At 41.0% G+C, this 25912-nt stretch overlaps 1 protein-coding gene across 3 annotated transcripts in view; it reads right to left on the bottom strand.

The window, feature by feature from the left end:
• PLPP1 (phospholipid phosphatase 1) overlaps window positions 1–25912 on the bottom strand; it is a 76751-nt gene that overhangs the window by 30609 nt on the left and 20230 nt on the right. The window contains exons 1-2 of one of the 3 annotated variants that reach the window (XM_056542494.1): window positions 15704–15815; window positions 5528–5679 (exon numbers count right to left, since the gene is read on the bottom strand). In XM_056542494.1, coding sequence (XP_056398469.1) covers window positions 5528–5679; window positions 15704–15710 — 159 coding nt within the window. In that variant the 5' untranslated portion in view covers window positions 15711–15815. Of the gene's footprint in view, window positions 1–5527; window positions 5680–15703; window positions 15859–25912 lie in introns of those variants that run through there. The other 2 variants (XM_056542481.1, XM_056542488.1) reach the window with 2 other exon arrangements.

Here is a 25912-nt window from a genome sequence, read left to right on the forward strand (position 1 = left end):
ACGTCCAAACCCAAGAGAATGTCGGGGCCTCTGGAGACCACTTTTTGGGCAGGACACGTGGTGCTTAATTTTTCCATCTGCTACTTGACAAGACTCCCTAACTGCAACTTTCCATTTCAGAACCTTGGAAAAAAAGTGAAAAAGAAAAAATATACAACAAAGCCTTCCTACTGTCGAAAGACAGCAAAGTAACAGCTACGACAGATAAGAGATATGAACGTTATATAAAAGGAAAAAAAAGAAGCAATTTGTTATCAGAACGTTCCATTAATAAAACACCAAGACCAAGGTTCACACAGCATAAAATTTGTTGATTTATTGTGTGTGTGATTTTTCAGAAACAAAAAAATTGCATTTATTTTATTTTATTTTTAAATTTACGACCAGTTGTCCTTGATTACAGCCACAAAAAAAAAAAAAAAACGTGTTACATATATATCTGCAAATTTTATACTGCGTGTACACTTGGCCTGAGGGAGAATTACTAGGCAAAATGAGTTCTACCACAAAATTTTCCACAAATTGTGTTGAAGACCAGTTTTACACCTGCCTTTACTGTTCTGAAATTGGTTGTATGTGATTCATCTCTAATGCTAATTTAGTTAGTTTCAATTTATGTTGTCTTCTGCTGGATTACTGTAGTCCAATACGGTGTCAGAGCCATTGGTACTGGTGGGTCTGTACAACCCAGCACCCTGGGCTTCACCACTGACCACTGCAAGGAAAGCACAGCTATAAGATCAGTGGAGGTCTGAAAGTATTTGCTAAGACACAAGCCAAGCTCTAAGTCACAGGTTACCTATAACCATAAAAGAAAGGAGGCAAGACGCTACCATCAAATCAGGTTGGTGTAGAATCAATGAAACAAATAGCCAAAAGTAAACAGAGTCAATACTAAAAAGACCAAAAGCACAGGCAATAGTGAAGCTGGTATTAAAAAGGTAAGTCTGTAGATATTACTGGTAGGAGGATAACCTAGGTGGAATAGCAGAATAGAGGTGGATTTTAAAACCTGTATATCAGGTCTTATTTCTTAAGAGACAAGTAAAGTCCTGTGTACCTGGCAGTCACTTAAAGGGGTACTCCAGGGAACTTTAACCCTTAACCCCTTCATAACCCGGGGGTTTTCCGTTTTTTGCACTTTCGTTTTTTCCTCCTTACCTTTAAAAAAGGTACACTACTTATATAGGTTTGATTTTGTCGTACTACATGCAGGAAAATGTATACGTTTAAAATTGTCATCTTCTGACCCCTATAAACTTTTTTTACTTTTCTGCGTATGGGTCAGTATGAGGGCTCATTTGTTGTGCCGTGATCTGAACTTTTTAGCGGTACCATTTTTGTAATGATCAGACTTTTTGATCGCTTTTTATTCATTTTTTCATGGTATAAAAAGTGACAAAAAAATACGCTATTTTGGACTTTGGAATTTTATGGCGCGTACGCCATTGACCATGGGGTTTAATTAACTATGTATTTTTATAATTCGGACATTTCCGCATGCGGCGATAACACATGTTTATTTTCATTTATGTTTTGTTTTTTTTATGGAAAAAGGGGGTGATTCAAACTTTTATTAGGGTAGGGGTTAAATGATCTTTATTCACTTTTTTTTTTGCAATGTTATAGCTCCCATAGGGGGCTATAACACTGCACACACTGATCTTTTACATTGTTCAATGGTTTCTCATAGGAAACCATTGATCAATGATTCTGCCGCTTGACTGCTCATGCCTGGATCTCAGGCACTGAGCAGTCATTTGGCGATCGGACAGCATGGAGGCAGGTAGGGACCCTCCGGCTGTCCTGCAAGCTGTTTGGGATGCCACGATTTCATCGCGGCAATCCCGAACAGCTCCCTGAGCTAACCGGCATTAGTTTACTTTCACTTTAGACGCAGCGTTCAACTTTGAACGCCGCGTCTAAAGGGTTAATAGCGCACGGCACCGTGGCCCCGCGTTATAGAATAGGAGCCGACCCATGACGTACATGTATGTCATGAATTGGGAAAGGGTAAAGGACAAAGCCCATTTGGGCCTTAAGGACTCAGACTATTTTATTTTTACGTTTTCTTTTTCCCCCCCCCCCCTCACTTTCAAAAAATCATAAATCATTTATATTTTCATCCACAGACTAGTAAGAGGGCTTGTTTTTTTTCGCGACCAGTTGCACATTGTAATGCCATCACTTTACCATAAAATGTATGGTGCAAAAAAAAAAAATACTATTTGTGTGGGGAAATTAAAATGAAAACCGCAATTTTGCAAATTTTGGAAGGTTTCGTTTTCATGCCACATAATTTACGGTAAAAATGACGTGTTCTTAATTCTTTGGGTCAATACAATTAAAATGATACCCATGATAACATACTTTTCTATTACTGTTGCACTTAAAAAGAAATCGCTAACTGTTTAACCAAATTAGTAAGTTTAAAATCCCCCTATTTGGAAGACCTATAACTTTTTGATTTTTCCGTATAAGCGGCGGTATGAGGGCTCTTTTTTGCGCCGTGATCTGTCATTTTTATTGATACCATATGTGCTTATCTAAAACTTTTAATACATTTTTTATTAAAAAAAAATTGGGAATAAAATGTTACTAAAAAAAAAAAGCAGCTATTTTGGACTTTTTTTTACGTTCACCGTACGGTATCATTAACATTTTATTTTAATAGTTCGGATATTTAAGCACGTGGCGATACCAAATATGTATATAATTTATTTTTTTAACACTTTTTGGGCGTGAAATAGGGGAAATTGGACAATTTACTATTTTATTGGGGGAGGGGGTTTTAACAAAAAATTTTAAACTTTCATTTTTACACTTTAATAGTCCCCATAGGAGACTATTTATAGCAATCATTCGATTGCTAATACTGTTCAGTGCTATGCATAGGACATAGCACTGATCAGTATTATCGGTCATCTTCTGCTCTGGTCTGCTTGATCGCAGACCAGAGCAGAAGACCCATGGAAGGCAGCGGAGGCAGGTGAGGGGACCTCCAGCTGCCATGCTGGATGATCGGATCGCCGTGGCAGCGCTGCGGGCGATCCAATCATCCATTTTAGTGTCCGCAATGCTGCAGATGCCGTGATCTGTATTGATCACGGAATCTGAGGGGTTAATGGCAGACATCTGCACGATCGCGGATGTCCGCCATTACCGGTGGGTCCCTGACTGCTATGAGAAGCCGGGACCTGCCGCGCATGACCCCAGCATCGCTCCGATGCTTGCGGTTATGTATAAGATGTAAATGTAGGTTCTGGTGCGTTAAGTACCAGCTCTCCAGGATGTACATTTACGTCCGGCGTTGTTAAGAGGTTAAGTTATCCAATGTTACTTAGTCCATGTATGCCAGGGCTTTTTTGTTTTTGGGGGTATTTTGCCTCATCACTTTTAGACTACGTTCTCATTTGTGTTAGAGGGTCTGTTGGGCACCTCTATCACAGGTTCCAATACTTGAAATAGTGTAGAATGGTGCACTATTTTGTCCATCCAAATAGCAGCCACCATAGAAGGTAATAGGGTTTGTCGGGCACTGTTGTGTCCTTCAGCTCTGTTATTCCCTTCATCTGGTACAATGACCGGGCAAATGAACAGGAAAAAGAACACAAATGTGAATACAGTCTTAAAAGTGATGAGGAAACTGGGCGGTGCTAAGTGGCAGAGGCATGGCCTCCTGCAGCTAAAAATATTTATTTTAAATCCCAGAAATTGGGAGATTATTATAGAAGGAATCCATGTCAGCCAATAGTTGGCATAGATTTCAGTGGGTGGGTGGACAAGCAAAGAAGAAATCTTCCTTGTAGATATTTTCTGTGTCACATGATGCTTGAGAACAGAACCCCTATTACATTACACATGTAGTTCAAGGAAAAGGCAGATTCACAAAAGACTAAACCCTTTAAGGATGCAGCAATTAAAAATGTATTTTATTATGGGTGGGGCGCATATATATATATATATATATATATATATATATATATATATATATATTCATAGCCATAGATGTTGGCACCCCTGAAGTATTTATCACAGAAAAGGACTGCAGTAACATGTTTTGCTATACACGTTTTTTTTCCTCTTTACGTGTATTGGAACTAAACCAAAAAAGGGAGGAAAAAAAGCTAATTGGACATAATGTCACACCAAACTCCAAAAATGGGCTGGACAAAATTATTGGCACCCTTAACTTAATATTTGGTTGTACACCCTTTTGAAATGCTATATCTTCCTATAACCATCAATAAGCTTCTTACACCTCTCAGGCGGAATGTTGGACCACTCTTCCTTTGCAAACTGCTCCAGGTCTCTCTTATTGGAAGGCGCCTTTTCACAACAGCAATTTTAAGATCTCTCAACAGGTGTTCAATGGGATTTAGATCTGGACTCATTTCTGGCTACTTCAGAACTCTCCAGCGCTTTGTTGCCATCCATTTCTGGGGGCTTTTTGACATATGTTTGGGGTCATTGTCCTGCTTGAAGACCCAGATCTCAGACGCAAACCCAGCTTTCTGACACTGTGCGACCCAAAATCCATTGGTAATCCTCAGATTTCATGATGCCTTGTACACATTCAAGGCACCTAAGTGCCAGAGGCAGCAAAACAACCCCAAAACATCATTGAACCTCCACCATTTCACTGTAGGTACTGTGTTCTTTTCTTTGTAGGCCTCATTCCATTTTCAGTAAACAGTAGAATGATGTGCTTTACCAAAAAGCTCTCTCTTGGTCTCATCTGTGCACAAGACGATGGTGATCCCTAGCCTATGCCTTTCTGACGGTGCCTGTACACTATCAAAAATTCCCGTTTTGTCCTGATTGGAATAGCGGGAAATTGACATCATCAAAACTCAAAAGCTGCATACAGGGGGGAGCGAGTAAGAGAGTAGTTTTAAAAAATAAGTTAATCTCTAGACTACCCCTTCAATGTATTATGGGATCTGCGATTCTAATACTAATACTGCAATTCTAAATATCAATCTAAACCAATGGTCTCAAACTGTGGCTTCAGATGTTGCAAAACTTCAACTCCCAGCATGCCCAGACAGCCCTTGGCTGCAGCCAAGGGCTGTCTGGGCATGCTGAGAGTTGAAGTTTTGCAACATCTGAAGGGCCACAGTTTGAGACCACTGCTCCAAACCACTGTTTCCCAACCAGGGTGCCTAAAAATACTAAAAGCATGATGCAAAGAAATTCCAATCGGCCAACAGGTGACTAATATGTATGACCGGCCTGGGCCTTGTTTAGCGTATATTCCTTCTGAACCCTGATATACATGTTATTAATAGGGGAATAAACTTCTGACACACTCCCCTGGTTATGGATTATCTCCCTTAAAACTATTGGGCAGTTGAAATCCAACATGTCGGACCTTTCTCTCCCCCGATATATGGCATCAGGGTAAAGTCAGGATTCTACCATACACAATACATGGTAGTCCAAACCCTGCCTATGTTTTTATTTTAACAAAATTATGACAGACAAGCCTGTAGTAAAAATATAACAGAGATAGGTCATAACTTACAATAAGAATACTGAGCGGAATCATTATCGCTGCTAATAACTGATATGAAATGGTGTCTTCTTTGTACGGATACCGGATGGATTCATCGCTACAGAAAAATCCGCGTTTGAAGGAGCTATGCTTCAAATTGAGAATTGCAAAAGGCAATCCAGCTAGCAAAAGGAAGAAAGATATGCATTAATATAGAGCGGACAACACGACAATGCAGCATTAATGGGAAAAGGTTAAGACTGCGAGAAAGCAACGCAGGCAAGAAGGACAAATATACAATAAAACATTACGATATACAGTATGATAGGAGAGAGCATGCATGATTTATAGTAAGAGATGAAGAAACCATACCCCGGAAACCTGTGCAGCCGACAATTAGGAAAATAGAAGAAAAATAAAAGAAAAAAAAAACAACTTTGGCCAAAATTTATCAAATCTGCAGGAGACAAAAACATTCTTATTTTTCCATAGCAACCAATCACAGCTCAGAAGTTATTTCTCAAATTGTTCGGGTAAAATGAATGCTGAGCTGTGATTGGTTGTTATGGAAAAATCTGACAGTTTTATTTCTAAGTCAGATTGACAATTTTGTACTGAGGATCGGCCTTAAAATTTAGCTTTTCAAAAGAGGCCCATTTAAAGCGGATCTGTCAGCTAAGGCCTTGTTCACATACGTCCCAGGGATTTCGTTGCTTCCAGATACAGGATCTGCTGAATATTTGATTCTGCAGATTTTTGTGTAAACTAAATGATTGAACATGAACACATCTTCAAATCTGCAGCAAATCCTATTTGTGTGAATACACCCCAAGCCCGTATTTACACGGACAAAAGTGTGTGATATGTCCGCTTTTAAAATCCGGGCGGACATTACACACATTTGAGTGATCCGGCAGGTGCTAGGACCCCTCAGAAATGTACAAACTCATATATGACAATGCATTTCCGAGAAGAATCGTCAGAAAGAATAGACAAGTCTATTCTTTCTGCGAATGTCGGAATAGAGATTTCCGCCACGGAATCATCTGCTGCAGAAATTCCGCATGATTGTCCATGCAGAATATTTTGGCGGAATTCCGCACGGACATTCCACTATCTGAACATAGACTCAAGTGGGGAGATTTATCAAAACCTGTCCAGAGGAAAGGCTTCTAAGTTGCCTATAGCAACCAATCAGCCTCTAAAAAAAAAAAAAATAATTAAGTTCAAAACTACTGAGGGAACAAAACTCATGAGTCTGATAAATACAGGACCGGTCGTCACACAAAATAACTTTGGCGCAGCATGGAGGTGGGATTCAAGAGAGATAATTCATGTAACCAGCTGTGTACCAACAGCGACGCACCCAGATCTGCTCACACGGAGTCTATATAACAGCTGTCGGCTGAAACAATCATTCCTCCTCTGCCTCTGGCATTTACAGCCACTTAATTCCACCACCACCCATTGAAGGATGACTCCATGAATAACCTAATCCAATGTGTTATGCTCAGTATGGGGCCTTATGACATATTCCATTAGAAATCCCTGTGTCATGCACCACAGATTACAACAGATATTTCCAACATTAAAACTCATTCGAGAGTCATTTCTAACCTTCTAAAAGGGAGATCTGCACAGACAACAACATGCCAGCGGGTGAAGAATCCAACACTGAGGGTATCAGATAAAACGCCTACTTTTCTAGAAAAGGTTTAAAAATCAGTTGTGCCACGACAGAAAGCCGTGTATTATAACCGGATTCTTTTCAGCATTAAGTTTTTATCACAGATAAATATAAACTTTGATTAAAACATGATACCTAAACAGGTTAGATTATAATATACTGCTTTCTGAGGTTTTAAGTTTTTTTTCAATAAAATTAAAAGGTTTTATCGGATAGTCAATGCTGGATGATTCTTCTACTGTGGATCTGCTTAGGACCAGGCTCCAGACCGTTCGTGCACGCTGGAAATCCTAGGAGAAGGAAAGCTGGATTCTCAGTGTGGCATGCTGGGATTTGTAGTATTGCTTGTTATCGTGATTTGTCAGCAATGGGACTGAGAACTTTCGATAGGGATCAGGTGGTTTCCACAAAGATAAATTTAGACATTAATAGCAGCTACAGCGACGATGTCACCCACACCCAGAGCCCCAGTAGGTTACACACCCATCCTAATATTAGCACTGAGCTTTATCCTGCTTTGCATACTGAGGGGTGGTGTAGGTGGCGCCAGAGGCGACTTTCACACACTTCAACATCTCAAAACATGTCAACTTATAATGTGCCACATAAGCCGAGAGAGAAAAAAAACTAACCAGCTAACAACGAGGAAGGAAATTGACACAAAAGTCTGGGAAACCCATTGCTGAACTACGAGCCTTAATTTTATATATCGCTAATAAAGTACGGTACTTGTTATGTACCCTCAAAGCTTTTGCTTGTGACAAAAAAATTTAAAAAATAAAAAAAAAAACTTCTTGCATATAATTCAACAGTTTTTTTAATAGTAAAAAAAAAAGTTCCGAAGTGATGTCAACTAGAGATACTATTTTACATGTCTCTTTGAATAACTACAGTTATTTTCAATATGTCCCCCAAGAATAAAATACTTAGCATTGTGCTGTTGTACATGACAACAGAAGGATCATTTCTGTAAGGCCATGTAAGATCTCAAGCACATGACTGTTATATAGCACTATATAGTAAACTATTTAGATGCACAAACTGCACCGTTCAGTGTAATGTGTTTCTTCAGTACAGTTAAAGGGGCTATCTGGGGAATAAAACTACCGCTGCCACCCCTGCAATCTCCAGAACGGGGTCGATCTTTTTCCTCAAAGCGTTCCAACCCCCACATTGCGTTACTAACTGGTCACGGGAGTGACGGAATGCTCCACCAATCACCAGCCGCAGAGATGTCCTACCTCAGCTGGTGATTGGCAAAGTGGTCCGCTACTCAAGAGACCAAATAGTCTTGGAAGGTGGAGGTTGGTGCCCTCAGAGGTAGGAGACTGCCCCCGTCCTAACAATAGGACCCCCTGCAACCAGACATGTATCCCCTATCTTGTGGATAGGGGATAAGTTTATTTGCCGGACAACCCATTTAACATGTAAAAAGCAGAAATCCCTGTAAATTGCCAATACAAACTAAAAGACATAAAAGTATGTGCACCAGTATGTGATAAAACAGCTTTTTAAAACTAAATTAGACAAAAAGAACAGATTGCACCACTTTTAACAGGAGGGCATGGCTTAGAGGAAAGCAGAGTGGCTTGCATCTAACAAAAGATCCACCACCTAAAAGTCTATTTAAAAGTGGTCTCAAAGTGGTCTCAAAGTGGTCTCAAAGTGGTCTCAAAGTGGTCTCAAAGTGGTCTCAAAGTGGTCTCAAAGTGGTCTCAAAGTGGTCTCAAAGTGGTCTCAAAGTGGTCTCAAAGTGGTCTCAAAGTGGTCTCAAAGTGGTCTCAAAGTGGTCTCAAAGTGGTCTCAAAGTGGTCTCAAAGTGGTCTCAAAGTGGTCTCAAAGTGGTCTCTAGACTGGCCTGCAAACCATATCATGAATGGGAGAATTTACATTCACTTGATGGTAACTGTAAGAATTCTTTGCCAACAAATATGGTCTATGGTTGCCCAAAATATTTCCTTGTCAACTTTTTCCCCATAAAAAAAAGTCTACCATTTGGCACAGTAAGAGCAGGATGTTTACCCTGTTCTCCCTACAGGCAGTACATGTTACACCGGTACACAATGTTAGCATAAGTCACATCCAGATTATCTAAAAATGTAGCGGATATATTGTCCAGTATCTTGGGCAGGCACCAAGGACTTCTATGTGTTCCCTCCCAATCTGTCAAGATAAAATCAAGATCAGTGCAGTGAAGGTCCTAAAATAACCATGAGGTGGTTTTGTGCCCACACCTGTCGTCTGGGTTTATTACCGCTTCCTAAATAATCCAATCTATTTTAGCACCGGGCTGGAGGAGTTGCAAAAACATCAACAGTGGAGAAAATAAACTTCCTTTCCTGTCAATGACAACGGTCAGATAGCTGAATATACGTCCTTCCTTCACACTTCCTCGACGAGAACAGAAAGGGAAAAACTCTCATAAAATAAAGTTATTTACGTTTGTGACACCAGGGTGACGGGAGCAAAGTTAAAATGTTCCATGTTGCTATGCAAAGAGAGGAGGTCACAATAGAAAGACGATGACCTGAATCTGTACAGCCTAGGGGGACGAGAATGTTTACTTATACCAGCAAAGTCCTCCCTTCATTGACATTAAAGGGGTATTCTAGTGAAAAACTATTTTTTTCATATAAACTGGCTCCAGAAAGTTACACAGATTTCCAAATTACTTCTATTAAAAAAATCTTTATCCTACCAGTACATATCAGCTGCTGAAGTTGAGTTGTTCTTTTGTGACCGACAATAGTGCTCTCTGCTGACCAGAGTAGGAGCAAATCGCTGCAAACCTCTCATGCTCTGGACAGTTCCTGAGACAAACAGAGGTGTCAGCAGATAGCACTGTTGTCAGACAGAAAACAACTCAACTTTAGCAGCTGATAAGTACTGGTAGGATTAAGATTTTTATTTTATTTTATAGAAGTTATTTACAAATCTGTTTAACTTTCTGGAGCCAGTTAATATGGAAAAAAAAGGTTTTTACTGAAATACCGCTTTAATGCTGTTTCTATTTTTGTCCATCATAGGAGAATGCAAAAACAACGACAGTGCCAGATTTCACTGCATGCTGGACACAGGCAGCACATGTCAGACCCCAGTATCTTTAATAAGGTCCATCGTGTTCCAGGCATGTTGCCTTAATGTCCAGGCATGATGCCTTAATGGAACCTTAGGTGTAGAAGTAAACAAAGCCTTAGACTTTATTAAAGGGGTACTCCGGTGAAATTTTATTTTTTTATTTTTTTTTAAATCAACTGGTGCCAGAAAGTTAAACAGATTTGTAAATTACTTTTATTAAAAAAATCTTAATCCTTCCTGTACTTATTAGCTGCTGAATACTACACTGGAAATTCTTTTCCATTTGAAACAGAGCTGTCTGCTGACATCATGAGCACAGTGCTCTCTGCTGACATCTCTGTCCATTTTAGGAACTGTCCAGCGTAAAAGGAAATCCCCACAGCAAACATATGCTGTTCTGGACAATTCCTCCAATGGACAGAGAGGTCAACAGAGAGCACTGTGCTCGTGATGTCAGCAGACAGCTCTGTGTTTCAAACGGAAAATAATTTCCAGTGTAGTATTCAGCAGCTAATAAGTACAGGAAGGATTAAGATTTTTAATAGAAGTAATTTACAAATCTGTTTAACTTTCTGGCACCAGTTGATTTAAAAAAAAATAAAAAAAAGTTTTTCACCGGAGTACCCCTTTAACTATTTCTGAAACAATAGTACATTCATGTTTGGACCTGTCAGAGTACCAGAACCTCTTACACTTGCCAACACTCCCAATTTTGGTAAGACAGGAATCCGAACTGCAAAAAAGGAAATGGCTTATGTAACCTCTACCCATATAAAAGGCATTTTGGAATGTTTTGTACAGGTTCTGGGGGACAGAACCTAAATGTCCAGATTAAATGGTGTTAAGCGTTGGATCCTCTGGTGGCTTTAAAACAAGAAGACCCCCCCCCCAAAGACTCACCAAAAACCACTGCCATAAGAAAAGGACTTAGGAGCTAATAACTTGCCTAAGACTATTCTTTTCCATACAATTTAAATGAATGGCAGCTAAAAAGGCAGCAAGTGGTTTGCACCCAGCCTTCTCAGGCTCCTCAAAGACAGAGCAGCCTTGTGGGCAAGAAATTTAGGAGCATGTCTGTATTAACTACTAGGCAGACTTGTTATATGGTAATATGGGACTAAGGCAATATTCCCTTTGAAAGCTACAACAGATTTCCCCAGGAACATAAAAACCAAGAACTCAACACAATAAAGACTTCTATGTAATGTTGGTTTTAGGTAGCAATAAGAAACGTATTCATCTCACGGACCTCTGACAGAACACTGTAAATCGCAATGAACTCTGTGCTAGACTTTTTTTTATTTTTTTTACAACTGGAGGTATGTTACAATAAAAAATGCAAATACTGTACACCAGGGCGGTATAATAGGATGGCGACAAAGCACATTACATGTTCTGAAGCCTGTAGGGATTGGGATCAGTCATTAAATGTAAATAACTAGATGTTCAACAGGCATTACATGGAAATGAAATGGGAAATTACATAGGTATATTTCTTTGACGGATCTTTAAGTCATTTAAATACACTGTATAAATGCTTAGTGAAGGGCACTGTGATGCACGACACAAGGATTCCATGGCATTTGTGGAGTCCTTTACCAGTCATCAACTATGGATTAAAGGAGTTATCTGGTAAAAAAAAAAAAATAATAATAATAATAATAATAATAATAATAATAAAAAATTTCCCCTGTGCTTATGCTTGGAAATAAAATAAAAAAGCTGACAAGCACCTCCCTCGTTCCAGGCCGGGTTCCAGTATTAGGTGATCCCGTCTGCGGACACTTCTCAGAGCTGCAGAGCATAGCATATGAAGCTAATGTGGCACACAGTGCCGCTCCCTCAACTACTTAACTAAAGCGGGACACCGCTTCAGTCAGTGATTTGCAAGTCAGCACTAGCTACAAAAAGCCCAGTGTCATTGGTCGGAGACAGGATCACCTGATACCCAAGCCCGGTGGGGAGTAAGGGATATATAAGTGGTCTTTTTTCCCCCCTCCAGGCCCCTTGATTTCCCTTACCCATTCCCTTTTCCCATTACCAACCAATGCCACTTTTAGCAGTGCTTTATGGTTTGACATGTTGTATTTCAGCAAGCAGGTATGTTAGTGTAGCAAGTGGTATGATATATAATGTAGGGTAGCCTGTGCTGTATTGTTATGCAATATTGCTTTCTGCCTCAAAGTCTTTTGTGTCACAGTACACTGTATGTGTAATAATAATGACAGTTAAGGGGACACTGTTATTTTAATATGATTCAGTATGTTTATTCATACTCAGGACAGTTTCCACATATTGGCAATATCTAAAGAGTATATGAGATTTACAACATAGTATACCGTTTAACATTGTGTGCCCTTCAAGTCACCTGCAGCTTCTTCACAGTGAAACATTGGGGTCATGTGTGAGATGACAAACAGGATACATACAGATTTTTCTTCCCATATTGCACAATAGAAATAATCCATTACTAGACCATGTCATTGAATAAGGCCAAATCATACACAGCCATTAAAATTCTTCCCTTAGGTACACAAATCTGACCTAAGAGGTTATGACAGAAAGAAAAAAAAAAAAAGGCCTTTAAAAGAAGATCCCTAAAATTGTGATGAAATAGACAAACAATGTGATGTCTATGGGAAAATCCTGACTGACACCAAAGTCTACAGACAAGGATGATAGTTTTATCAACAGTTAATTTTTCTCTATGGACAGTTTAAATCAAGCAAAAAACATTGCCGGACTCCCAAAGAACAAGAAATCTGGAAGCTAAAATCCAACATACCAATTGTTCTCTCCCCCAACATCCGCCATCATGAAGAGACAAGATGCCCAAGCAAGATGCCCAGCCGAAATACTTATCAGATGTGTATGGTCAGTTCAACTTATTTGCTACTCTTATCATAAAAAAAATAGGGCCTCCTGTGATAGGATAGCAAGTATAAAATGATATTCTACAAGGAGGACAAAAAGTGTTGAGGTTTACAGGAGCAGAGATTCCCTTCATTGTTCCAATGTTCTACTTGTAAGAGAATCATATAAAGGAGGCATGGCTTTCTGCCTTTATAGTACTGGCTTTGTAAAAGAGGAATATGAGCAGAGGTAGTTTTTGGGGCCAGAGGAGCATGTGCATAGCATAGGGGTGTGGAAAGAAAGAAAAAAAAACAAATAAAAAAAAAACACTATCTGTCCAAGGGACTCATGATAATCCACTTGTCTGGCCAAATTGTCATTTTTGCCCTCTTGTCTTTTTCTCCTCACCTTATAATAGTCATAACTTTTATTTTTCCATTTACAGACCCATATGAGGGCTTGTTATTTGCGGGACCCATTGTACTCATATGTCTTATTTCTCCATAACATATGTATGTTTTTTTTTTTCCTTTTAAACACCTTAGCCCCGTAGGGGACTTTTAGAAGGAATCATTAGAGTCCTCATACAGATCAATTCAGTTCTATTGAACGCCAGTGATCTGTGTGCTCTGCACTCCATTGATAAAGCCTGGTCCAGCCAGTCTCTATCAATGACAGATACATGGTCCCTAGGGAAGCAGAGGTTAAGCCCTCAGCTCCCTCAAAAGTGAATTGCCCCCTGCCCCCCCTTTGGAGCGATTCACCCCACTAGACCACCAGCATTTACATGTCCCTCTAGGCTCCGCTGTCAGCTTTGACAGTGGCAATCTAAAGGGTTAATAGCAGCCCGTGGCAAACACTGCGTGCCGGCTATTAGCTGCATGTCCTGGGCGTCGGACGACAGGATTTCCACATCCCTGATAACAATAGCAAAATGGTCTGCTTCGCTGACAGTAAAAAAGAGAGTAACAAATTTTTAGCACTCCAAGGCCGGGTAAAAGCAGCTCAAAATCCAGACAGATACAACAGGAATTAAGAGCAGTTTCTGCAAAGTGCCTGCTCCACAAATACCGAAACACGTCAACTACTCTTCATTCCTGTTCTATCTGTCTGGATATCCGGTCTGATAAAGTAAGCTGCTTTTACCCGGTCTTGGAGTGCTGAGATATATTACTCAGGGTAGCATGTGGCAATACATGAGGGTTGCCACCATACTTAATTTTTTACTTTTAATCTTCCACATCTGTGACTCATGCCAAACCAAGTAATTCATGCGGCTACAATTAATACTTCCCATATTTTCTTATCAGGCTTACTTTACTTTTTTAAAAGGGAGCAAAAAAGTTTTCTGTGCATACACCCCCAACTAAAATAAACCAGTCATCATTGGATGTGAAGTCTCAGTTATCAGGTGACACATACAACCTTTATTAAAGGAGAGGAAGTGAAATACAGTAATAAATACTTAGTACTAAAAATAAAATGGCAGCTAGACTCCTCATAGCAACATGTTAAAAATAATTGTTATTCAAGAAGTCAAGTAAACATTGGCAGCAGAGAGGTCCTAAAATTCCCTCTGGCCAGGCACTGTATGGGGATAAACTAGCTCCCGTCTTACACACAACCAATTGTTCAGCACAACAGTCGATTCTACTCTACAGTGAAGTCATGGCATTTGGGGATATATTGACAAGCAACAAACCAGGGCTCTCGGTCCACACGAAGAATGCAGACAGATTGTTGCCTTTTTTTCAAGTAATTGATTCCATTACGACAAAAGGAAAATCTGAATCACCCTTCACTCCTCTTAGAAGATTATTATAATACAATAAGTGACATTTGCAGAATGATAGAAGTATGTGTCAGGTCAGTGAGATACATATCTACCCAGGACAAACATGTGAATGACTGTGCTGATACATGTATTATCTCAGAAATTACCCTAATCTGCAATTGAACAGAAGAATACAATCAGAATAAGTAAAATTTTACTATTGTTCATGTTCTACCATATTTTTAAAATAATTTTTACTGATTTACTAATTTTTCATTTTTCAATCTATATTTTATAATAATCCCGACATCTTGCAGTTTCCATTTTGGCCACTATGTTTAAAACTAAGCTGAGATGTCCTGTTCTGTAAAGATCATTTTCCAGTAATGCCTTTCTTCTGAGGAGCTCTGTAAAAGGCAACACCAGTAGAGAGATAGCACTGGATCCACCACCATTCACAGCAGAGCTCAGCATCCTCCTCCCCAGTTGTAGTTTTGCAACAGCTGGTGGTTGACTAGGTAAGGTCACCTAATTGATAAAGGGACCAACATTTTTCTTTGTCACAGGCCAGCAAATGTTAAGCTTTAAAAACAGATTGCATTGGGACTATCCCATACATCTTTCCCAAGTGATGGTGTCCAAAAAGTTTAGATGCAAAGGGGGTGGGGTCTATATTAAACATAATTTGAGCTTTAAGGCACATCATTGATAAAAAGAGAGTCTTTACTCCTGACCTGACAGATTCTAGAACATTCTTTGACTAAAAACAAAATAAATAAATATGTCCCTATTGCCCATTAATTCAGCTACTTACAGAGCATATAGGCAGAGTGAACCCTACTGTGTAGAGTACAGTGGAGGTGACGGTACTGTCATGGAATGGATACTTGATGCTCTCGTCATTACAGAAAAAACCCCTCTGATATGGCTTTTTTGTGATCAACTTTAAAACGCCCAATGGTAAGGCAGCTGTTGGGGGAATGGAGAAAACAGAAATATTAAGAAATCTGGTTCACCAGTGCATTTGTTAATAGATTAAAAATGGTGGTCACTGCAGTGTCAGGGCAGGGAAGCCATGCAAGCGAGATGACAGGTAAAATAAAAAAAAAATTCAAGGCATTTACAAATTAAAGTATTCTAGGTAAGTGTGCTCCAATGCAGAAACCATTAGGGCTCGTTCACACTGTGGACATTCAGATGGCACCCACTGAAGCCATCTGGAGTAGGACTGTGTGGACTTGTGGCGTCTCTTAGAAAGAAAAGCAGTAAAGGTGGAATTCCACCCAAAGATCGGTCATGTTCATTCTTTTGGCCAACGTCTATTCTGCCAGCAAAATTTCATTGCAGCAATTCTGAAGTGTGCACAGAGCAGCAGAATTCCAATTAAAACAGTGGGATTCTGCTATAAGAGGAATTTCACATCCAGAATGTCTGCTGGGTGAACGAGCCTCTAAAGTCGCGGTGGTGGGCGACTGTCAGCTGGAACCTTCAATAGTCACTCCCTGACTTAATTTTCATGGAGAGTTGACAGCGCATGCGCAGCAACTGAGGGTAGATTTACAATGAGGATATTCCACTATGAAACTCTAGTGAAACAGCCTTCCATTGTTTTCAATGGAATTCTGCTGCACTGTTCACACTGCAGAATTTACTCAGTAGAAAATCCGGACTTCAGACCTGCAAAAGGAATGAATATGTTAATTCCTAGTCTGCAGCTTATAGAATTTCCATCCGGAATATCTCTGAGCAGAGATTCCGTAGGGTGGCTGTAGCCTTACTAGACTTAACAGAATTCATAGAAACTTAAACATTTTGATGTTTAATGTCACAACAGTAAATTATGAAAAAGGTGAAAAAGTGTAGTAAAAATACTAAAATAATTCCCTAGTAGCAGGTTACACAGAAGCTGCATTTTTCTAATAATAAGAGAGAGTTGTGGGGTATTTTAAAATACTTGAATTGATTCCCAATCAATAATAAAACAGTGCTGCACCTGAGACAAATTAATGGAATAATTTCCACCAAGGTACACTGCTCTGTCACAAAGTGAATATGCTATTCCAGAAGCAGAATACAGGCTGCCATTCTGCTGAAAGGTTTACAGGATAGCTGCAAAGGGAATCATGTGCCTTGAGTTTTTCCCTCCGATCAATACCTTTAGAGGCAGTGATCAATGCCGATCACAGCATCTAAAGTGAAAGATCATCAGTTACTCAGAGGGGCTCACAGAACCCCCACCATCACAAGCTAAAATGGCTGAGGAGGGTCCCCTTACCTGCCTTCTGCCGCCAATAATGCTCCAGTTTCAAAAACCTCAGTTTCCGGGACTGGAAACCTGACGTCACACAACACCCCTCCGTGACGTCACGCCAAGTCCCCTCCATTCAGGTCTATAGGAGAGGGCATGATGACACAGAATGCCAGGTGCTGTACAGAGACCACAACCTTTGGATAGGGGATAAGATGTATATGGGCGGAATACAGTGATCCCCCGACCTGCGATGGCCCCGACATACGATAATTTCAACATACGATGGCCTCTCAGAGGGCATCGCATGATTAAGGCAGCATCAACATATGATGCTCTTGTATGTCGGGGCCATCGCATAAACGGCTATCCGGCAGCGCAGACAGCTTCAGCTGCCGCTGGATAGCCGTTTAAGGTGCCCCGTGTGGTCCGATGATGATCACTCACCTGTCCCCGACATTCCAGACTGTCCTCTTCGGGCTCCGCTACATCGCTGTTGCTCTCCATAGTAGTCATCACGTCGCCGCACACGCCATCCCATCATCCAATAGGAGCGGTGACAGCGATGGAGGGCGACATCCAGGGCAGTGGTGACGGACCAAAGCGGTGGGGACAGGTGAGTATAACTTCCTATACTTTACATTGCACTGATGCCTCAACATAGGATGGTTTCAAATAACGATGGTTCATTTGGAACAAATTACCATCGTATGTTGAGGGACCATTGTACCCCTTTAAGGCCAAAATGGGCTTGGTCCTTAAGGGGTTAAAACGAGATCTTACAATCTTCGTAAAGAAAGGTTGACCTTACGGAAAAAAGAAGAAGGGCATATTACTCTATTCTTCAAATATTTTGTATTTTCTCCACTTTACTAGGAGATGTCTTGTGCCTTTAGTTATTGTAACTAGTTGCTGTTATGTTTTTGCACAGACAAGAATAGTGATACATTCTACAAACAAATTAACAGAAATAATGGTTTTGGCTTATGTGAATGTGTAACAGAATGAACCTTGAATTTTTTTATTTTATTATATAACGAGATACACTATGTGCAGTACAAATTATCAGGAATGGGGGGGGGGGGGGGGGGGGGAGGGCAAGGTGCTGGCTGAATGGGATCAGCAAGCGGATTAACTAAAATCTACTGAAGAAATGCAAAGCCAGAACGGTTATGTCAGATCCCAGACAGAGAAATAAAACAAGGTTAAAACATTAACCCAAAACAAATGAGAATACCATGAAATAATGTTTTAGAATGAGGAGGAGAGAAAAAAATACACATTAGAATGCAAGACACAGACAAGAATCATCACAAGCATTTTGGATTTTTTAAAAAATATATTTTTTTCAACAAAACATAAAATTTTTTATAAGTTACTAATAAAAATCTGATCAAACCCCTGATTTTCACTAAATGAGCCGATCACCTAAAGTGTATGGGAATAATTTTCCATTTTACTTTCAACAATTTAAAATACTGAAATCTTGCCGTTTCCAATAGCCACAAGGCATAAAATTAAGCCGAGACTTCCTGTTCTGTACAGAACATTTCTTATTAGTGCTCTTCTTATCAACACAGACACGTGTACAGTGAAAGGTGATGTATAGATAACTTGAGTACACACAACAGCTGTTGCTCACAGATCAGCTCCCCCTCCCTGTGGAATGACCTCTGCAAAAGGTCTCAGAGCGCACACAGACACCTTTCCCCATTTATGTCAATGGGACAGCTTCAGTCTATAGTTCCAGTCTCTAAATGCTTTTAAAAATGGTAATTGTTGATCAGAGTACAGTAGAATGTCCGCTATTGAGAGACATCCCTATTGGGAAAAAAAAAAAAAAGCTCCAAAATCTTTCTAAATGACCATTTATTGTACTCACTCCAGAGCTTAATTACCTATAAAATTTGATAAAAAGCTCAATTACAGTAGGATCTCCCAGCATTGCTTAATCACTCCTTATCGTCCCCTGTACCGATTCAACCCCAACCCCACCCCCCCACCCCATGCCCACAGCCCCTGCAGATCACAGTTTCTCTGTGAGTAAAGCACAGAGGCTTCAGAAGAACATCAAACTCGCTAAGAGCTCCTGCACCTGAGCCTGGTCCCCTTACTAGGGTATTGGCTGTACCCCCCGATGGCAAGCCTGTGTACAAGGTAGGGGCGGCACATAAGCCTATTGGGTGTGTTTTGTCCCCTTCAGTGTCCGTGTCCGCTATTGGTAGTGTCCCCTATTCAGAAGACGCAAATACATGAAGTATTTTGGGACGGGGAATAAGAAAAAAAAAATATTGGGAGGTGTCTGCTAAGGGAGATTTTACTGTAGTAGAAAAATCAACGGTACTTACTAACGTGTAAAATTGCATTTCTTCTTTATTCAAACCCATTCAGAGACTAGTTCTCGGACTCTGGTTAAATAAAGAAAAAAACTAAACTTTACACATGAGTGAGTGTCACAAATTTTTTCTCTAAATTATCGAAAACTGTTATACAGTCTTTGCAGCTAAGCTCCGTGATCCACCTTATAGCAATATGGAACTACTGCTGTAAGGTGCAATATGATTATTATAATAGCAGGTTTGATCATTTATATATGTAAGTTGTGCCAGTCTTTTCGGATCTCTTTGCTTTTCTTTTAAAAACCGCTCAGGCATAATAAAAGTACAAAAATGAGGAAAAAAATATTACAAATCAGATAATCAGAAGAGGTCAAAACAACATGTTTTAATATCGGTCTCTAAACAGTAAAAAGTGATTCACATTTTCTGTGGTTTCTGGGTATACGGTAAACCAATTAAAATAACTGGATCTGTCACACTGACTTACTACAGGGTCCATTAAGCTCAATTATGTAATATCTACCAGTACTGCCAATGGAAGCTACGAACTAAGTAATCTTCAGCATTCTTACATGGTGTTGTCAAACAGTGCAGCTCTAGGAAACGATACACTGCTCAAAAAAATAAAGGGAACACTTAAACAACACACAATGTAACTCCAAGTCAATGACACTTGTCCACTCAGGAAGCAACACTGATTGACAATCAATTTCACATGCTGTTGTGCAAATGGAACAGACAAAAGGTGGAAATTATAGGCAATTAGCTAGACACCCCCAATAAAAGGAGTGGTTCTGCAGGTGGTGACCACAGACCACTTCTCAGTTCCTATGCTTCCTGGCTGATGTTTTGGTCACTTTTGAATGCTGGTAGTGTATTCACTCATGTGGTAGCATGAGACGGAGTCTACAACCCACACAAGTGGCTCAGGAAGTGCAGCTCATCCTGGATGGCACATCAATGCGAGCTGTGGCACAAAGGTTTGCTGTAGGTCAGCATGGTGTCCAGAGCATGGAGGTGCTACCAGGAGACAGGCTAGTACATCAGGGGACGTTGAGGAGGCCATAGGAGGGCAACAACCCAGCAGCAGGACCGCTACCTCCGCCTTTGTGCAAGGAGGAGCAGGAGGAGCACTGCCAGAGCTCTGCAAAATAACCTCCAGCAGGCCACAAATGTGCATGTGTCCACACAAACGGTCAGAAACAGACTCCATGAGGGTGGTATGAAGGCCCGATATCCACAGGTAGGGGGTTGTGCTTACAGCCCAACACCGTGCAGGACATTTGGCATTTGCCAGAAAACACTAAGATTGGCAAATTTGCCACTGGCACCCTGTGCTCTCCACCAATGAAAGCAGGTTCACACTGTGCACATGTGACAGTCTGGAGATGCCGTGGAGAACGTTCTGCTGCCTGCAACATCCTCAAGCATGACCGGTTTGGCGGTGGGTCAGTAATGGTGTGGGGTGGGTTGTTATCTGTTTGGGGGGGCCGCACAGCCCTCCATGTGCTTGCCAGAGGTATCCTGACTGAATCCTCAGGCCCCTTGTGAGACCATATGCTGGTGTGGTCGGCCCTGGGTTCCTCCTAATGCAAGACAATGCTAGACCTCATGTGGCTGGAGTGTGTCAGCAGTTCCCCCAAGAGGAAGGCATTGATGCTATGGACTGGCCTGGCTGTTCCCCAGACCTGAATCCGATTGAGCACATCTGGGACATCATGTCTCGCTCCATCCACCAATGCCATGTTGCACCACAGACTTCCAGGAGTTGGCGGATGCTTAAGTCTGGGTTTGGGAGGACATCCATGAGGAGACCATCCACCACCTCATCAGGAGCATGTCCAGGCGTTGTAGGGAGGTCATACGGGCACGTGGAGGCCACACACACTACTGAACCTCATTTTGACTTGTTTTAAAGGACATTACATTAAAGTTCGATCAGTCTGTAGTGTGGATTTCCAATTTGATTTTGAGTGTGACTCCATATCCAGACCTCCATGGGTTGATAAATTTGATTTCCTTTGATAATTTTTGTGTAAATTTTTTTTTTGTCTGCACATTCCAATGTAAAGATGAAAGTATTTTATACGATTAGTTCATTCATTCAGATCTAGGATGTGTTATCTTAGTGTTCCCTTTATTTTTTTGAGCAGTGTTTATCACAAAGTAACCAAGCCTTTAGCCCAAGTATGAATCGGTGATGCGAAGAAAACTGTGTCCCTGTAGCCAAATGTGACCTCTGCAGTTGCTCAACTGCCGAGGTGCACACACCTTCTCCCTACTTTGAAGCTACAGGGACACAGTTTTCTGCATCCCCGCTGCAAGGACGCAGGCGGGACACAAGTTGCCTCGATGGCCACACATCATTCTGCATGACAGACTGCGGAAAAATGCCAGAAGAGCGCTCCACAGCCACTGTCCATTAGCTGTTGGAATACTAAAACTCCTAGCATGCCCTTACAGTGAGGACATGCTGGGATTTGTAGTATTGTAACAACTAGCAGCTGGGTGGTACTTGTGCAGCACAGGTAGGTGGTAGATAACACCTAATGGGTGGGTGGGTGGGTGTTTGGTTATTATGTGTGTAGCACAGGCTAGTTAGTGGTAGATATGCTGTGGCTGTGCTTTACAGTCTGTCTTGCGGTATCAACCAGCCAGTCAACTTGTGTCCCATCTGCGCCCCAGGAAAGGGGATGCAGAAAACTGTGTCCCCGTCCCATGGTGAGAAAGCAAGCAGGTAAACAGAAAACAGTGTCCCTGTACCTGCAAAGTAGGGAGAGGATGTAAAGAGGGTGTGCAGGCCTCAGCCAATCAGGTGCCTCCGTAGTTAAGCAACTGCAGCTACAGGGACACAGGAGAGAATATTCAATATTCAGACTATGCTTTCCAGCCTCACGCCTATGTAGGAATCAGATTTTTTTTGTACCAATCAATGTGAGACTAAAATAAAAAACACTATATATATATATATTTTTTTTTTTTTGTATGTTTTAAACAAACAAGCACAAGATCTTAAAATGTTTCAACATCTATAGTTGCCAATCTTGCTGTAAAGACTAAATTCACCACTGGTATGTATAACATAACAAACCAGAGCCAACACGGTGTTATTAATCCTGATATTAACCAGGTATCACGCAATCATAATCTTAACACTACCGAGCACTGCGCAGGTTTCCTGCCACACAGTCATGGATGGTACATTACATACTGAAAACATTTCCCTACACTACTGTATTTATATAGCATGGAAAAATTCTGAAGCAGAACATGTCCAGAATACATCCAGCAACTGTTAAACAGCCTTTCTGAGTAGAGCTAATATTTATAAGAAGCCATGTGCCGGGAATGACTTGGGAGAATTACTTGGAAGAAATTACGTAAATCTTGTTAAAGTCTAAACAGCAAAATGTTTAATTGTTGTTTTTTTGTTTGTTTGTATTTATCCAAGTAGGTTGAAAATTGAGAATAACTCAGCCCATCTAGTCTGCCCAATATTCTGAATACTATGAGTAGTACATGGACTTCTCTTGTATGAATGATCCCTTATACCAGGTGCCTGCAACCTTTAAGACAAAAAGAGCCACTTGGACCCATTTCCGAAGAAAAAAAAAAATGGGAGCCGCAAAATCATTGCGATATTTAAAACAAATATAACACTGACTGCATATATTGTTTCTTACCTTAATGCTATATATACACACACAGGATCATGCAGTCAGCTGTCAATCTGAAGAAAAAAAGGACTTTCCCTTAACAATGTAAAATATATTTTTGGGGTGGGCTTTTTTGGGGGGCCAAGGCCTGGGGTGGGCTTTTTTGGGGGGCCCAGGCCTGGGGTTAATGCACTGGGGAGAGGGGGGTTAATGCTGCTGCGGGGTGAGGGGTTAATGCTGCCGCGGGGTGAGGGGTTAACGCCCCGCTGTCAAGTGAGTAATGTACTTTACATACTCACCAGCTCCTCGCGTGGAGTTTTCCTCTCCCGGCAGCGCTCCTCGACTGAGGCGCAGGCCGGCGACGTCACTGTCATGTGACATTACATTGTCACATGACAGTGAGGATCCACGCGGCCCCGGAAGAAGAGACTCCGCTCCGATGGCACCAGGGCAGGTAAGTAAACCGACGGCAGCTCACAGACTCAGATCATTCCGGGACACTGCATTGTCCCGGAATGAGGGTGACCGGGACCGACTCGCGGAGCCGCGGCAAAGGTGTAAAAGAGCCGCATGCGGCTCGCCGACCCCTGCCTTATACCTATCCCATGCACCTGACATTTTCATGATGACAGTTTTAGGAGTTTACATTTACACTTCATGCTGCCAATAATAATTTTACAATGGCATCACTATTGAATGTCAGTAATATACAACATTTTATTGTCTATTGTTGATCTTTATCCACACTAATCTGTTCCCAAATCGCAAAGAATAACCTCTTTTAAAAGGTCACTGTAAAAGTTTGTTTTTGGAAACACAGGGCATATAAGAAGTTCGAACTTCCCATTGGCGCTTTTTAGTTTAGATCCCCTTTTCACTATAGCACTGCGGACATAAACGTGTTTAATCTGTATAAATACATGTGCGATCATGTGTATGCTTTGCAGTATTTCTGCTGGTGGTGGTATTTCTACAGTACAGAATGTATGTACAGAACTGTGCAGTTCAATTTGTGCGTACAATATATGGTGGACAGATTTGAATCTTGTTGCCAACATTAGAACGGGAAAAATATCATCACCTACTTCAAGAGTTGACCTGCAATACCCATGCAGGACTTTAGCACTAAAACTGGTCACTTGCCTCTCAGGAGTCTGGTAAAGCTGATTAACAACTAATATGGGCATCACTGCAGCTTCCATAGGGGGCAGGAGGATATAGAAGACTTATGCAACACGGAGTCATATGTTCTGAGCCAAGAATCAGAATCAAATGTCACAATACCTTCCTTTTGGGAAAGGTTTCCCTGCTGACGGAAACCAATCCCGTTTTTGGCACAAAACAGACATCCTTGTATGGCCTGTACATACAGAGGTTTGAATGAAGTCTAACAAATGGCTGAACAACATTTTAGCGAACAGGACAACCCATGGGGCCTGATAAAGGAAACAGTCTATTGAAATAGTTTTTCCAGTCATTCCCAGACGGTTTTGCAGCCTCCAAGCCTCATAACCACTTCTGTACATGCTTCGGACAACTGATAATCTGAATTATGGAATGGACAGAGGAGTCCCTAGGACTGCGGTAAAGTCAGTACTAGGACCCAGTAAGTATTAATTCAGCATATGACTGAAGGAAGGGATGTTCTGTCCATGTGATTTCCTGATACCTGCTGCATACTCGTGCTTGAGCCTGCCTATTTCACCTGTACTGCCAGTTCAGACCTAATGCCTATCCACTGATTACAAACAACCTCGGCCAACTCAAATTTACAGGGCCTCACAATTTTTTCACCAATGTCTCTTGGTCACAATATCAACCACCACCTACAGTACACTTTGAGAACTCCTCGAGTTAGTGACCTGGTGGTCTGCTATGAAGAACAGATCTTTGTACAAGGGTGGAAAACGGGGGACAACTAAGGCAATGCCTCTGGGAGTGAGCATAAAGCCAAATGGGTTAGATGGCAGAGTGGGTCCACACCCACTGGTTTTTACAGCTACAGTGCCCACTTTTACATTAAGGTACATTGAGCGCCAAGTCCTCATCCCCTTTACTTTATAAATGTTTACGCTTCTGATAAGTTTCATTACACTACCCCTTAAAGAGTATATAATGAATTTCAAAATACTTGACTAAAGTAAAAAATCCTCTTAAGGGACCACACATTAAAACTAGAATTACTGGATTGCGAGTGCTTCGCGTAACTTGTCATAAGATCAGTGCATTGTGGAAAGTTCACTACCACCACCTAGTTCAAGAACGCAACAGCTGCTTTCTAGCAAAGCTTAAAATTAGCAGCCAGCAATCTTCTAATCTGCAATGTGATATAAGCAAAGTGATCTCTTGTACGAACTGATGGGTTTTACCAGAAATGAAAAACTTCATTACAATTACATTACAGCTGTTACAAGAGAAATAACAGCCGGCAGCGAAAGCGTCGAGGGTCATCTCAGAGGGAAGCGAGCAAATCACTAACAACAGGGGAAGTATGGAAACCTGTTTCACTAAAATGTCCTCTAAAATTCTCAAAGTGCCATTGTAAACCATTGTAGATCATGGATCCCAAATCTGCACAGTATAATGCCCATGGAGACAGAATGAACATGGCTGCAGCAATTGTCAATTGACCTCAAAACCAGCTGATACACCTTTTGGCTTCTGTCTGGTGTGATAGGAATGTAGAAGGACCTATGTAAAAGTGGAGCAAGGTTTACAGTGGTTGGAGCCGTCACAGCTCCCGTTCTCATAATTATGAATTTTAGAATAAGTGGAAATTA

Source organism: Hyla sarda, chromosome 1 (assembly GCF_029499605.1).
Source record: "Hyla sarda isolate aHylSar1 chromosome 1, aHylSar1.hap1, whole genome shotgun sequence".
NCBI lineage: Eukaryota > Metazoa > Chordata > Amphibia > Anura > Hylidae > Hyla > Hyla sarda.